Here is a 13558-nt window from a genome sequence, read left to right on the forward strand (position 1 = left end):
GAGGAATGGGCCAAAATTAACCCAAATTATTGTGGGAAGCTTGTGGAAGGCTACCCGAAACGTTTGACCCATGTTAAACAATTTAAAGGCAATGTTACCAAATACTAATTGAGTGTATGTAAACTTCTGACCCACTGGGAATGTGATGAAATAAATAAAAGCTGAAATGAATCATTCTCTTTACTATTAAATGTCAGGAATTGTGAAAAACTGAGTTTAAATGTATTTGTCTAAGGTCTATGTAAACTTCCGACTTCAACTGTATGGAGATACACTTTTTTTAAATTACAAGCTCGAAATGTTTGGGCATAGACCTGGAAAGTATGACAGAACTTTGCAGGCTAACTCCTCCCCCTTTGGCAGTTCTACCTTGATGGAAAATTTGTAGTTGGGGATGGAAATCTCAGAATTTTTGTTGGCCTTCCTAATCCAGGATTCAGACATGGCAAGGACATCAGGGTTGGCGTAGTGTGCTAAAGCAGTGAGTAAAACAAACTTAGGGAGGAGGCTTCTGATGTTAACATGCATGAAACCAAGGCTTTTACGGTTACAGAAGTGAACAAATGAGAGTGCCTGGGGACACACAGGGCCTGGGTTAACCTCTACATCACCCAGAGGAACAGAGGAGGAGTAGGATGAGGCTACAGCTAAAGGCTCTCAAAACTGGTCGCCTAGTGCGTTGGGGACAGATAATAGAAGGAGAAGATTTCTGGGCATGGTAGAATAGATTCAGGGCATAATGTACAGACAGGGGTATGGTATGGTGTGGGTACAGTGGAGAGAAACCTAGGCATTGAGTGATGATAAGAGAGGTTGCATCTCTGGAGGCATTAGTTATGCTAGGTGAGGTCACCCCATGTGTGGGACAAAAGAGGTATCTGAGGCATGTTGAGTGGGGCTAGGGGCTCCGCAGTAAAATGAAACAATGATACTTACCCTAAACAACAGTATACAAAGCATATTGACATTAGAGAGAGACAAAGTGAGGCATAAAGCAATCACAGGTGTTGATTGGGAGCTACCTAAGACAACGGGTAAGACAGCACCAGCTGTCTTAGACAACAACAACAGGTAAAATGGCGATGAATGGGCAGAGAGGGTCAGTTAACTACACACAGGGCCTGAGTTCGAGGCTGGGGCCGACAGATAAACAAAACAAGCAAAATGGTGTACCATGATTCTTGAACAGTCCAGCAGGCATCAGCTATGTAGCCAGATGAACAGCAATAGATGAAACAGGGAAGTCGTTACTACGCCAGCAACCGGGAGACACTGCGTTCATAAAGTGAGCAGGCCGTGGCTAGCAGAAGCGTCTTCATCGACGTCCGACAAAGGCAGGTTGAGGGCACATCGGATGGAATTACATCGGCAGACCAGTCGTGATGGATCTGCGGGGCTCCGTGTCGACAAAGGGTCCAGGCCAATTGGCAAAAGAGGTAGCTGGAGTAATTTAGTTTGCTAGCCGGGAGATGCGCCTGGCTCAAGGCTAACTGGTGCTAGCTTCGGGACAAGGGCGTTAGCCACTATAGCCACTCAGTAGCAGCTAGCTAGTTGCAATGATCCGATGCAAAGGTCCAGAGCTATTCGTGTTAGTGAAGAGTCTGGGAGGCATCAGCTGTGTAGCCGAGTGATCATAGGGTCATCTGGTTGTCAGAGACGACTGATGGTACCAACATGCAGGCCTAGGAAGTCACTACAATCACACTTACATAGGGTCAAAATAACTTTGAAATGAACATGGAAGCTTATCACAGATGGATTTCAAGTTTAGTAGACTGACATTTTACATTGAGGGGCTGTTGTTGTAGTAGTCTTACAAGCCAAATGTTGTTAGGCCTACTATTCATCAATATAACTAATAATTGGTTAGTACTATAATAAGGTTATAACATGGTGAGAATTACATTTCATCCTTACATGTTTTTGAATGATAGCCTATGATAGTAGAAGACCCTCAGTTCACCCGGGCTTACCATATATGGTCTGTAGTGGAAGTCTCAAGGTGTAGTAAAAGGGAGTCAGCATGTTGCTCATAGCACTGAACCAGGAAGTGAGTCATATTGACGGTGTTACGTCTCGCTTGCACCAGATCCTCCTACGCAACAGATGGAAAACCTCAATTGCAGATACCTCGCGTCCTCTCTCCTCGTCTCTTTATCAAAACCCATTGGAGGAGAGGGTCAGAGGGGCGGGACCTCTTGCTTTTTCATCCAATGGGTTTTGAGAAAAGACGAGATAGAGAGGACGCGAGGAGAAAGCAATTGAGATATTCCCAAAGACCAACGCAAAACCAGGAACGTGGATCGCTTTGACTGTACTAAAGAGAACAAGGAAGCAACATGTGCCGATAACTATACAAGTAGTCTGATCACAGCAATACAGAGAGGAAATAGAGACAATTGTCATTGTACTGGATATTTAAAATACTGCTGTTATTATACAGGTAAGGGAGAAATATTGAGAAGTGTACCATATTTGTAAGTCAACCTTTTGATGTGATTGAAACATAATTTTGTAAACAAATGTAGGATCTTTTCACGTGTGATTTAAATAACTTGGTTATTGTTTGGTTATTACAAACGTTGTAAATGTATTTATTATTTTGGGAAAATGTTGCTTAATGACTAGAAATTACAGCAATTACAACAGCCTACTCACCAAGTCAATCCTTGTAGCATGTAATAATTTAATTGTAGCCTAGTTTAATTGTTGTTAGCTTTTTTTATTGCCAAATCGGAATATTATTGAAGTTTGTATATTTTAAACAATGTAAACTTATTCTTTAGGATAAACGCAGAATCTATTCAAGTAAACTTTTTGAATTTCCAATTACATGGGGGAATTTCCGCGTTGAGAACCCACTCACTCCCCTGTTCAATGTTTTCGAACGAGGTAAAAACAAAGTCGCCACCACAACGCGGAAAATTACAAAAAACACGGCTGAACGGAAAACCCAATCTGAAATCTGTTTGACGTGTAGCCTATAGGATGTGTGATCTCTAAATGATAACAATTTAATGTTCTTCACAAGTTACATTATAGCAATCACTTGAGTTCAAGTGTTACAATGTATCCAATCTCTGCAGTATGGACTCTTTCCATGGGCTCAGGAAGCACGTGGCCGGGCTATAGGACACTCAAATCCACTCTTTTAGATCTGAAGTTTCAGCTGTTTTCTTGCAATTTACATGAACTTGCTATCAACAAGACTCACCACATGGCATGGGCCAACAATCTAATGTACTGTATATGCTGCTATAACATTACTGTGCTATAACCATAATATTCCAAGCAGCCATATTACACAACAACAGATATTAATTAACTGGTCTCAAAGAAATACAGACAGCAATTATAACACTGAAGCTTCTCACTGCCAGTGTTCACTCATTTTATTATATAAGTTATGGAACTGTGTTAGGCTAGGTGGACTGGTTCAGATTATTGGGACACCATGTCAACTTTCTCACCCTTGCACAACATGGACTGACATGTATGTTGTTATTGGGCTGTAGAGAGGTCATGTCTCAGTCTTTACACAAAGATCAATACAGGGGTTGCTGCAATACCAACACCTCAGTCTTACTGCTTTGTCTGTTAGAGGCAGTGGGCCACTGTGTCCTGTCACTCAAAGACTCTGCTTCTGGAACGGTTGATCTGCTTGTAAATGCAATTTACCTACAGATCTGACTTGACTTAAAGACACAACCAGGTTCATTTTCACCTCTTTATCACCTGATGTATTACAAAAGGCACATCTCAATAAGAGGTCCAGGTTTATCTTGACATTAAACAAGGGGGGGGGGGGGGGGGGGGGGGGGCTTTCATCTTCAAATAAAATTATATTGATCACATACACATATTTAGAAGATGTCATTGTGGGTGAAAAGCTTGTGTTCCTAGCTCCAACAGTGCTGTAGTATCTAACAGTTCACAACAATGCACACAAGTCTAAAAGTAAAACAATGGAATTTAAAAGTATATAAATATTAGGATGAGCAATGTCAAAGTGGCATTGACTAGAATACAGTATATACAGTATATACATATGAAATGAGTAAAACAGTATGCTAACATTATTAAAGTGACCAGTGGTTCCATGTCTATGTACATAGGGCAGCAGCCTCTAGGGTGCAGGGTTGCGTAACTGGGTGGTAGCCGGCTAGTGGTGGCTATTTAACAGTCTGATGGCCTTGAGATAGAAGCTGTTTTTCAGTCTCTCGGTCCCACCTTTGCTGCACCTGTACTGACCTTGCCATCTGGATGATAGTAGGGTGAACAGGCTGTGGCTCGGGTGGTTGATGTCCTCTATTGTCCTCTATTTTCCCTCAAGCAAGAGAGGATGCCAATAACGTCACATCAGACCAACTCCTTGAAGTTTTCAGTTGTGTTTAAAAAACACAATTTTTCTCAAAACGTATTATTTTAACCTTAAGTGTGTGTACCAGAGCAGGCTGGTGAGGGGAGGACGGCTCATAATAACGAATGGAGTGAATGGAATGGTATGGTATCAAACATTCTATTAATTCTGTTCCAGCAATTACTATGAGCCTTCCCTCCCCAGTTAAAGTGCCACCATTGGTATGTACATTACTGGATTTATACTCTGGAAATTATTTTTTAACTTGTACCTATGTGAAAGTGGATTCTCGGCCGTCACTAACATGAAAACTAAATAATGGCACAGACTGTGTGTGGAAAATGATTTGAGACTGAGACTCTCTCCAATACAACCCAACATTAAAGAGTTATGTGCATCCTTTCAAGCATACCCTTCTCATTAACCTGTGGTGAGTTACTCACCCTTTTCGATGAACAAATAAGGTTTTATATGTAAGATGGTTAAATAAAGAGCCAAATTGTAGATTATTCTCATATTATTATTTGTGCCCTGGTCCTAAAGAGCTCTTTGTCACTTCCCACGATCCGGGTTGTGACAAAAACTTAGTCATTCTTATGTTTAATGACTGTATCGTATAGTGTGTGTGTGGCAGGCTTGCAATGACGGCAAAAAACAACATTTGAGAGTGCGCTGACTAGAGGGGGTACTAAGCTGGAGGTTGAATGTTTGAAGGGGTACGGGACTATAAAAAGTTTGGGAACCACCGATCTAGGACATAGATGAGGGTCTTAGCAGAATGCAGATTTGTTCATGGCATTACATTGTTTAACTGAAAAAATGTCATTTATAGACAGAAAGATGTTTAATTCTGGTCTCAGTGGTCCTAACATATTCTAATCTAATCATGAGCAACGTCCACATCAATCCAGTCTAAATAAGGTGGTGAATGATTTAGTCATGACAGCGATAATGGCACTTTAATATGCAAAGTTTATGATGACAGATGAGGCAACCAGTAAATGACTGGGCCATCATCTAACATGAGTTCAGCTCTCTGAGCTGTAAGAGGTTTCACACTAGACTGCAGAGTGGAGTGGAGCATCGCACAGAATGAAACTTCTCACCACCTGTTGACCTGATAACCCTCACCATTGCATGCCCTGGCCTAGATACTGCACAAGAACCACATTACCAAGTTCAGAGATGCTCATGTCTCTCAATTTGCCTCTCAATGTCCTCAGTGATGTACAGCAGTGGACAAAATATGTGTCTGTTAGTTACACTTTTGAGAAATGGCTCTACCGTTGTAGAATCTTAATTTGATCACTCTGTTGTTGCTGAAATGCACCGCAGGAAATACAGAGGAGCACACTAACACACAGTTATATTAACTATTATATATTATACTTTTCATGTAGCCTACCTTCGGTCAGCTAATAGCCGAACCACCGATCGACCAACATTATGGACTAAACGTTCCAATCCAGTCGCTGCAGGATTATCTTGCTGTGACAATACAGGCCAAATTAAGATCATACATCTATCTATATGTTGCTGTGCAGTCTGAAAAATAACAAACATGGCGATAGTTGTGGTTGATATTATTAGACTCAAAGACATTATGTGTCTGTGAAGTTAGAGAAGTGGTCAGACTGGGAACTAATCAGTCAGAACAATGTGATGAGTCGATAGTCTGTCTGTAACAGTCTGTAACTCTATTTCTGCAAAGATGTAGGATCTTCATTTGGTCACCCTGTTGCAGGAGAACTGTTCTGCACTACAGGACATTTTAAACTTAGTGTTTTTGAGGTTTAAAAAGGCTTCTGAAGTTTATAGTTTCCACTTAAAATTTCAGACTTGATTTTCCCTTACAAAAAATGTATCAACCCCTACAATAACATACATTAATTATAATTCACATTTCCTGTTGATGCAGGATTATTTTCCTGCTGTAGCAAACTCGCTCAAATTAAGGTCATTACATCAGCCACGTCTCACTGACATTCCTATTGGGTTTTGGGGTTTTTCAGTCCATTGAAATTGGTCCATGTCACATTTTAGACGGGATCACCTGTATAACCAAATAGTCTACCCTTCTTCTGTACACCCCTAAGGTAAAAAGGAATACCATTCTGTCACCCCCCCCTGTAAATATCCTGTTGCCTATCTATCATTCTTTCTTTCCACCAATGGTGGGACGAGGCAGTTTAAGAGTGCAGACTAGAGGCACCACCTGCAAATGCTTTTCAGTTATGCCAGCAATCTGAAACAGGAAATCCTAGCTGAAAAACCATCATCAGCTGGGTGTAGAGAGTTGTCTTCAGACTGAGGCTACTGTTTGTAGTGTGCATCTGTGTCTGTCTGCGTGTGTTTATGTGAAAGAGAGATAGAGGGAGAGAGTTTCGACATAACATCCTGAGGCACACTGAGTTCTTCAAGGACTTGTGACCGTGTACTGGTAGAGTCCTAATGAAAAATGCATTTTGTTATTCACTAAGATACAATCACAGTACTATGTGATCATCAAAAGCATCTGAAAGCAATATTGTGAAGTAATAATGTAATGAATATAAGTTACAATGTGGTTACAAACTGTATAAGCTCACTGAACCTACCCAACTGGGACAATACTGGTTGAATCAATGTTGTTTCCTAATAATTTCAACGACCAAAATCAATGTTGATTCAACGTCATCACGTGGGAAACTAATTGGATTTGCATAAAGTCGTCAACGTAAGAGCATTGTCTTTTTTTCACCAAACTTTTAACCTAAATCCAATGACGTGATTTTTTCTCTCTTCAGATTTCACATTGAATTCACATTAGTTGAAACTCAACCAAATGTAAATCAAAACTAGATGTTAAACTGACATCTGTGCCCGGTGGGACTGTACGGGAAAGCTATTTGTTATGTTGGTCTTAAGGGATATGAACTTACTTCTTCACTTGTGACCTATAGAAACAAATTGTTTCTGTATAATTGCTCAACAGTAATACGTAATGCCATTAGTACATAGTTGTGTCACCAGACAAAGTCTGTCACCTCCGGGAAGATGCTTAAGGTGGAATATAATTGTAACGCCTTCTTCAAGCTGATGCAACCAGTGTTTTTTTTTCTCCCTGACTCTCTCTGTATGTCAGGTCTACACTAACAACACCAATTAACCCTCGCACCTCGACTAAAACAGAGCAGGAAGTCAACACACTTGCACTCCTCACATACGTAGTTTCATGATGGCTAATCAGCTACACTGGCTCAGTGTTTCTGCTAAGCTGGCAAACATTACACTTCTTTGACCTGTACTGTAGGCAGGGGTTGTACTGTACCTTCTCCCCTGTGTCAATCTGACACTGTCTGGCACTATTGAGAAGAAACAGACTGAATTGATCAGAAGGCACATACTGTACCTTTGGTCTGTTCCTGAATCTGACACGTTTTAAGCATGTGACATATTCATATGCCAACATGGCCTATGAGTCTATTTGCATCTTGTTTGCCTGTATACAAATTACGACCTTTGGCTCCCAGTTTGTTTCAACAACAGAAGGCCAGTCTGACTTGCGTACATTGAACATATACCTCTAGTGTGGTCTGAAGGTAATGATAATAGAAAGCACACAGTGGCTAAATACTCTAGGAAGAGGTCTTATCCGAGGAGCTGACTTCCTCCTGCCCTACATTAGATTGAAAGGTAGACTGTGAAATAGGGCTATTCTAGGGTTTGAGAAACTGAGAAAATAATTTTGTTGATAGTGGTGGTGGCTTGTGAATTGTACACACGCTGTAGTTTTGGAATATTTTCCCCCATGCTATACAGTTGGTTCAAATCTTCTAAATTAGTTGAGTAGCTTTACAGGATAGACTAATGTTTTCTGCACCTATTTTCTCACAGAAACGATGAAGAGAGAGGTCAACGCCGGGGTGAATTTCCTGAGGCACCTAGCCGTGGAGCGGGGTGGCTTGGATGGCACCAAAGCTGACGCTTTTGCTGAAAAGCTGCGGCAACTTCTGGCCAACAAATTCAAAGACCACTGGTACCCCGACAACCCCAACAAAGGACAGGCATTCAGGTAAACAACAAGGGAAGTGAAATATTAAAGAAGGGCAGTAACTGGGTTGTTATGTCATTTGGATGTCTCTGAGAAGACAAAAATATGAGGATAAGTTTACTGGTACAGGTGAACAGATTTCTGCCCTTTGACCCCTCTTAGGTGCATCAGGGTAAGCGAGGGGGTGCCGTGTGATGAGGAGGTGCTGAAGGCATGTGAGGAGAGCAAGCTCAAACTCAGCGAGCTGGGCCTCCCATGTGAGATTGCGCTGTGGATCGACCCACTGGAGGTGTGTGCACGGTGAGTCACACTATGTTACTCACACGTGTACAGACGTACACATACAGTGAGACAGTGACATACTCAGTCTCAGAGACAGAAGGCAGAGGAAGAAGGCTTTCATTCATCATTCATTGTACAGTCATACAGTCAGCTCTCTGGAGGTACCATATTTATCATCATGATGCATGTGTTGTACGAACCTGCCCACTATGTGATGACTCATCAAGTTACGGTAGGAGGAGGGTGAGACCAACTACAGTGAGGAAATGATCCCGAGTGAGATGAGTTGATACAAGTGAAACTGTTGCACCCTTCAACCTTTTACTTCAGTGGGCTAAATCAGGGTCACACAGAGTGTTTCTTGGTAATCTTAAACAAATCTATTGTGAAACAAAAGTATACACCTCACACATATGGTTATGGGCTTCAAAAAATAAGACACCTGTTCCATATCAGATATAGAGTTGAAATGTATTCCATTTAGAGTTTGCATCCCAATATTAGACTTTATATACATCACAGAAGACTGAAATATAAAAAAACACCCCATTTTTGGCGGCTTTTTTGATTATGAAAAATATTAATAACATTCCACCCATGAAGCCACTAGGACATTTGACTGCAGGAAAGGGCTACAAGGTTGTCTATAGGTTTTGTTACAGAAACTAATGTATTCTCTTTCCTCTCTCACAGGTCAGGGGAGAACTGCAGGTACTTCACAGTAGCTCGTTTCAAAGAAGGAGAAGAGGAAGATGTGAAAGGAGACAAAGATGTCGACCTGGATACGTCCGACTACCACTCCGCCACCTCGTCTGACTGTGGCTCTACTATCTCCAGCGACACAGACACAGAGGACGAGGGGAAGGATGGAGAGACGGTGGGAAGAAAAGATGAGGAGAAGAAGAAAGAGAAGGAGGGAAAGAAAGAGAAGGTGGATGGCATACCTTGTGTGATTGCCATGATGCCCAGGGTTCGGGACAGGTTCAGGGTGGAGCATGCTCAACAGAAGGTCACCAAAACACTGGTAAGAACTTTTCTGTTAATCTACATTACCTTAACCTCTCTAGGGTACGTGGGACGGTAGCGTCCCTGAAATTGCAGAGCTCGAAATTCAAAAATGCTCAATTCAAATATTTAACATTCTTGAAAATATATGTTTTATACATCAAAGTAAAGCTTAACTTCTTGTTAATCCAGCCGCTGTGTCAGATTTCAAAAAGGCTTTACGACGAAAGCAAACCATGCGATTATCTGAAGACAGAGCCCCGCATACAGAAGCATGAAAAACATATTTCAACCAGGGAGGTGCGACACAAAAGTCAGAAATAGCGATATAAAAAATGCCTTACCTTTGATGATCTTCTTCTGTTGGCACTTCAAAAGGTCCCAGTTACATCACAAATGGCCCTTTTGTTCGATAATGTCCTTCTTTATATCCATAAAAACTCAGTTTAGCTGGCGCGCTTCAGTCAATTATCCACTCAGTTTCCCTCCATCAAAGTGCATACAAAATGAATCCCAAACGTTACTAATAAACTTTTCCAAACAAGTCAAACAACGTTTATAATCAAACCTTAGGTATCCTAATACGCAAATAAATGATACAATTTAAGACGAAGAATAGTATCTTCCTTACCGGAGATAAATACGAAAGAACGCCCTTTCCTCCACGAGCTTGGAAACACTACAGCCAAAATGGGAGCCACCTAGAAAAACTACAATTTTTTCAAAAAACCAGCCTGAAACTCTTTCTAAAGACTAGTCTAGTGGAAGCCCTAGAAACTGCAATCTGGGAGGATTTGGCTTTATTATTAAAATACTAGCCATTCAAAATAGTGGTAAGCTGAAAATTGTTGTTTTGGGATGGTTTGTCCTCTGGGTTTCGCCTGCCATATCAGTTCTGTTATACTCATAGACATTACTTTAACAGTTTTAGAAACTTTAGAATGTTTTCTATCCAAATTTACCAATTATATGCATATCCTAGCTTCCCGGGCCTGAGTAACAGGCTATTTACATTGGACGCGCTTTTCATCCGGATGTCAAAATACTGCCCCCTACCCCAGAGTGGTTAATGTGGTACCACATCTCCCTCTCTGACATCCGCAATGTAGCACTGTGGACACGTGGATTCACGTAGCACCAGATCCTACACATACAGAAGAAGTGCTCTCTAAGTACTATCTGATTATTGATATGAAGATGAATTATAATCAGAATCCTATCTAAGATCTTTCTCTCCCTCTGTTCGCTCTCTCTCCAGCTCCAGCCCACCTCTCAGCAGTACTACTACCACCCTGCCCCTGTGTGGCCCACAACGTACAAGAAGAAGGGTCCTGTGTTCCTCACCACAATATACGCGCCTCCGCCTCCCCCAGCGTTCGGCTACTACGTCTTGCCCCAGCCACCCCCGCAGTTCATCATGCCTTATGCCACTCTGCAGCCATGGGGGGCTGTGAAGAGCTAAACCAACTGGTTGGAGAGGGAGAGGTACCTATGAGCCAATCACGATGGGTCTATTCAGGTTTTTGAAGGTGTGGGTGAGGCGCAGTAAAGATAGTTTGACAAAATATTTGAAGGGTTAGCGGGGAGCACATCTTGTTTCATTATCATTTTTTAATTGCTGTACACTTCTTTTTCTTATTTTTGGTGAAAATCAGTTTTGGGGATTTCCTCTATGTAACTTTCTTAGGTAGAATTGCCACTGACGTAAACAAGGAATATACTAAAACAGGCATTTAGCAAATATTGCTACAGGCACTTCCCTAAGGGTTGCCAGCGTGTTTTGGTTTAGGGTAATCCGCTGATTAAAAGTAGTCTATTCATATTGCTGAAGTGTCTAGAGTAGGCCTGCTAGACAGTCTGTTGCATATTGACTAGTTTAGTGTGATACTGTATTCCAGTGGTATTCAACTCTTACCCCGCGAGGTCCGGAGCCTGCTGGCTTTCTTTTCTACCTGATAATGAATTACACCCACCTGGTGTTCTAGGTTTAAATCAGTGCCTGATTAGAGGGGTATTCCTTCATTGGGTGCTCATAACATCTCAGGAATCCTCAGCAATAAGCTGAAAGCCTAAGCTTTTTTGATGGTTTTATATATATTTTTTAAAATATTATAGACTACCTTTTCATCTGTCACCTCTATGAAGCATCAAAATGGTGAATGTGCACTGTAGGATATAGACCAGGGCTGCCCAATCATGGTCCTGCTGGGCCTAAAACACATCTGGTTTTTGTTTCTACCTGGTAGTTAATTGGACTGTGATTGTTATCTGTCAAGTACAGACCTCTCTCTATTTTATAATAATTAACAGACCAACCAGAAGCTTTTTGTACATACTGTAACCTATTAAGAAATAGTAATTATCAAGCACATTTTTTGAATTTGTTGTCATTTATTTTTCCACCTGTGGGTGGTACCAACACTTTGTTGTAAAGTCAAATTCCACGCATATTTATGTATATTCTCTATTTTATATATCTTGATAAAGTTTGTAGTGTTGGTGCATGTATAATTTTAATAGTTATTTGTTTATAATTTCCTTTTTTAGAAATCTTTAGTCTGCTTTAGGCCAGATTGAAGAACAATCTGTCCTTAATGGCGATGTACTCTTATAATCTCCACCCGGCACAGCCAGAAGAGGACTGGCCAACCCTCAGAGCCTGGTTCCTCTCTAGGTTTCTTACTGGGTTCCTGCTGTTCTAGGGAGTTTTTCCTAGGCACCGTGCTGCATTGATTGCTGTTAGTGGTTTTAGGCTGCATTTCTGTATAGCACTTTGTGACATCTGCTGATGTAAAAAAGGGCTTTATAAATAAATGTGATTGAGTGATTGCTGGGATAAAATGGGTCTGGACTGAACTGTATTCACTCATGTGTAATCAGTCTTCCATGGATTTACTGTAAATAGTTTTATATTCTGGAAATGAAAAATGCTTGGGTGATCCAAATGTTTAGCTTTAATATGAATAGGTGTTTTCATAACTTAATACTTATATTCTCTATTTTTATACTAACTTTTATTGGCCCATTGATCTGCTCTGGATGCATATTTATTCAATGTTATGAACTGCCTTTTCACTTGTTCTGAGTACAGAGCAGTACTCTGTTCACACGATTATTACTGTATCTGATAGACAATTGGTCATGCTAATGTTTATGTTAAGCTGCGTCAGTTTTTATACTTATCTCTCTGTCTTGTCAGCACATAACATTAAATCAACCGATTTCTAAAATCAAACTGTGTTTTTGCAATCTGTTACCTTGTGTATACTGTAGTATATTGAGAGAATATGTACAGTGGTAAGAAACAAGTATGTGAAACCTTTGGAATTACCTGGATTCCTGCATAAATTGGTCATAAAATTTGATCTGAAATTCATCTAGGTCACAACAATAAACTAATAACACACAAACAATTATACGTGTTCATGTATTGAACAGACCGTGTAAACAATCACAGAGCAGGGTTCACCCTTGGATTTAATAACTGGTTGACCCTCCTTTGGCAGCAATAACCTCAACCAAACATTTTCCGTAGTTGCGGATCAGACCTGCACAAAGGTCAGGAGGAATTTTGGACCATTTCTCTTTACAAAACTGTTTCAGTTCAGCAATATTCTTGGGATGTCTGATGTGAACTGCTCTCGAGGTCATGCATTTCAATCGGGTTGAGGTCAGGACTGGGCCACTCCAGAAGGCGTCTATTCTTCTGTTGAAGCCATTCTGTTGATGATTTACTTCTGTGTTTTGGGTCGTTGTCCTGTTGCATCACCCAACTTCTGTTGAGCTTCAATTGGCGGACAGATAGCCTTACATTCTCCTGCAAAATGTCTTGATGAACTTGGGAATTCATTTACATTTGGGATAAGGTTTTTCCTCCA

The 13558-nt window shown here is 40.9% G+C and overlaps 1 protein-coding gene across 1 annotated transcript; it reads left to right on the plus strand.

The window, feature by feature from the left end:
* The first annotated feature begins 2280 nt into the window (after positions 1–2280).
* LOC139423076 (maternal B9.15 protein-like) lies at positions 2281–12915 on the plus strand. Its single transcript, XM_071174706.1, has 5 exons — positions 2281–2443; positions 8237–8414; positions 8556–8693; positions 9369–9699; positions 10939–12915. The coding sequence occupies exons 2-5, from the start codon at positions 8242–8244 to the stop codon at positions 11140–11142; spliced, it is 846 nt and encodes a 281-aa protein (XP_071030807.1). The 5' UTR covers positions 2281–2443; positions 8237–8241; the 3' UTR covers positions 11143–12915.
* The last annotated feature ends 643 nt before the right edge of the window (positions 12916–13558 follow it).

This window comes from Oncorhynchus clarkii, chromosome 2 (genome assembly GCF_045791955.1).
Source record: "Oncorhynchus clarkii lewisi isolate Uvic-CL-2024 chromosome 2, UVic_Ocla_1.0, whole genome shotgun sequence".
NCBI lineage: Eukaryota > Metazoa > Chordata > Actinopteri > Salmoniformes > Salmonidae > Oncorhynchus > Oncorhynchus clarkii.

Bases quoted from the DNA above. Each gene is read 5' to 3' on its own strand.
- LOC139423076 (XM_071174706.1), top strand. From the start codon at position 8,242: ATGAAGAGAGAGGTCAACGCCGGGGTGAATTTCCTGAGGCACCTAGCC. The intron at 8,415-8,555 runs GTAAACAACAAG...GACCCCTCTTAG, and splicing joins AACAAAGGACAGGCATTCAG to GTGCATCAGGGTAAGCGAGG. The intron at 8,694-9,368 runs GTGAGTCACACT...CCTCTCTCACAG, and splicing joins CCACTGGAGGTGTGTGCACG to GTCAGGGGAGAACTGCAGGT.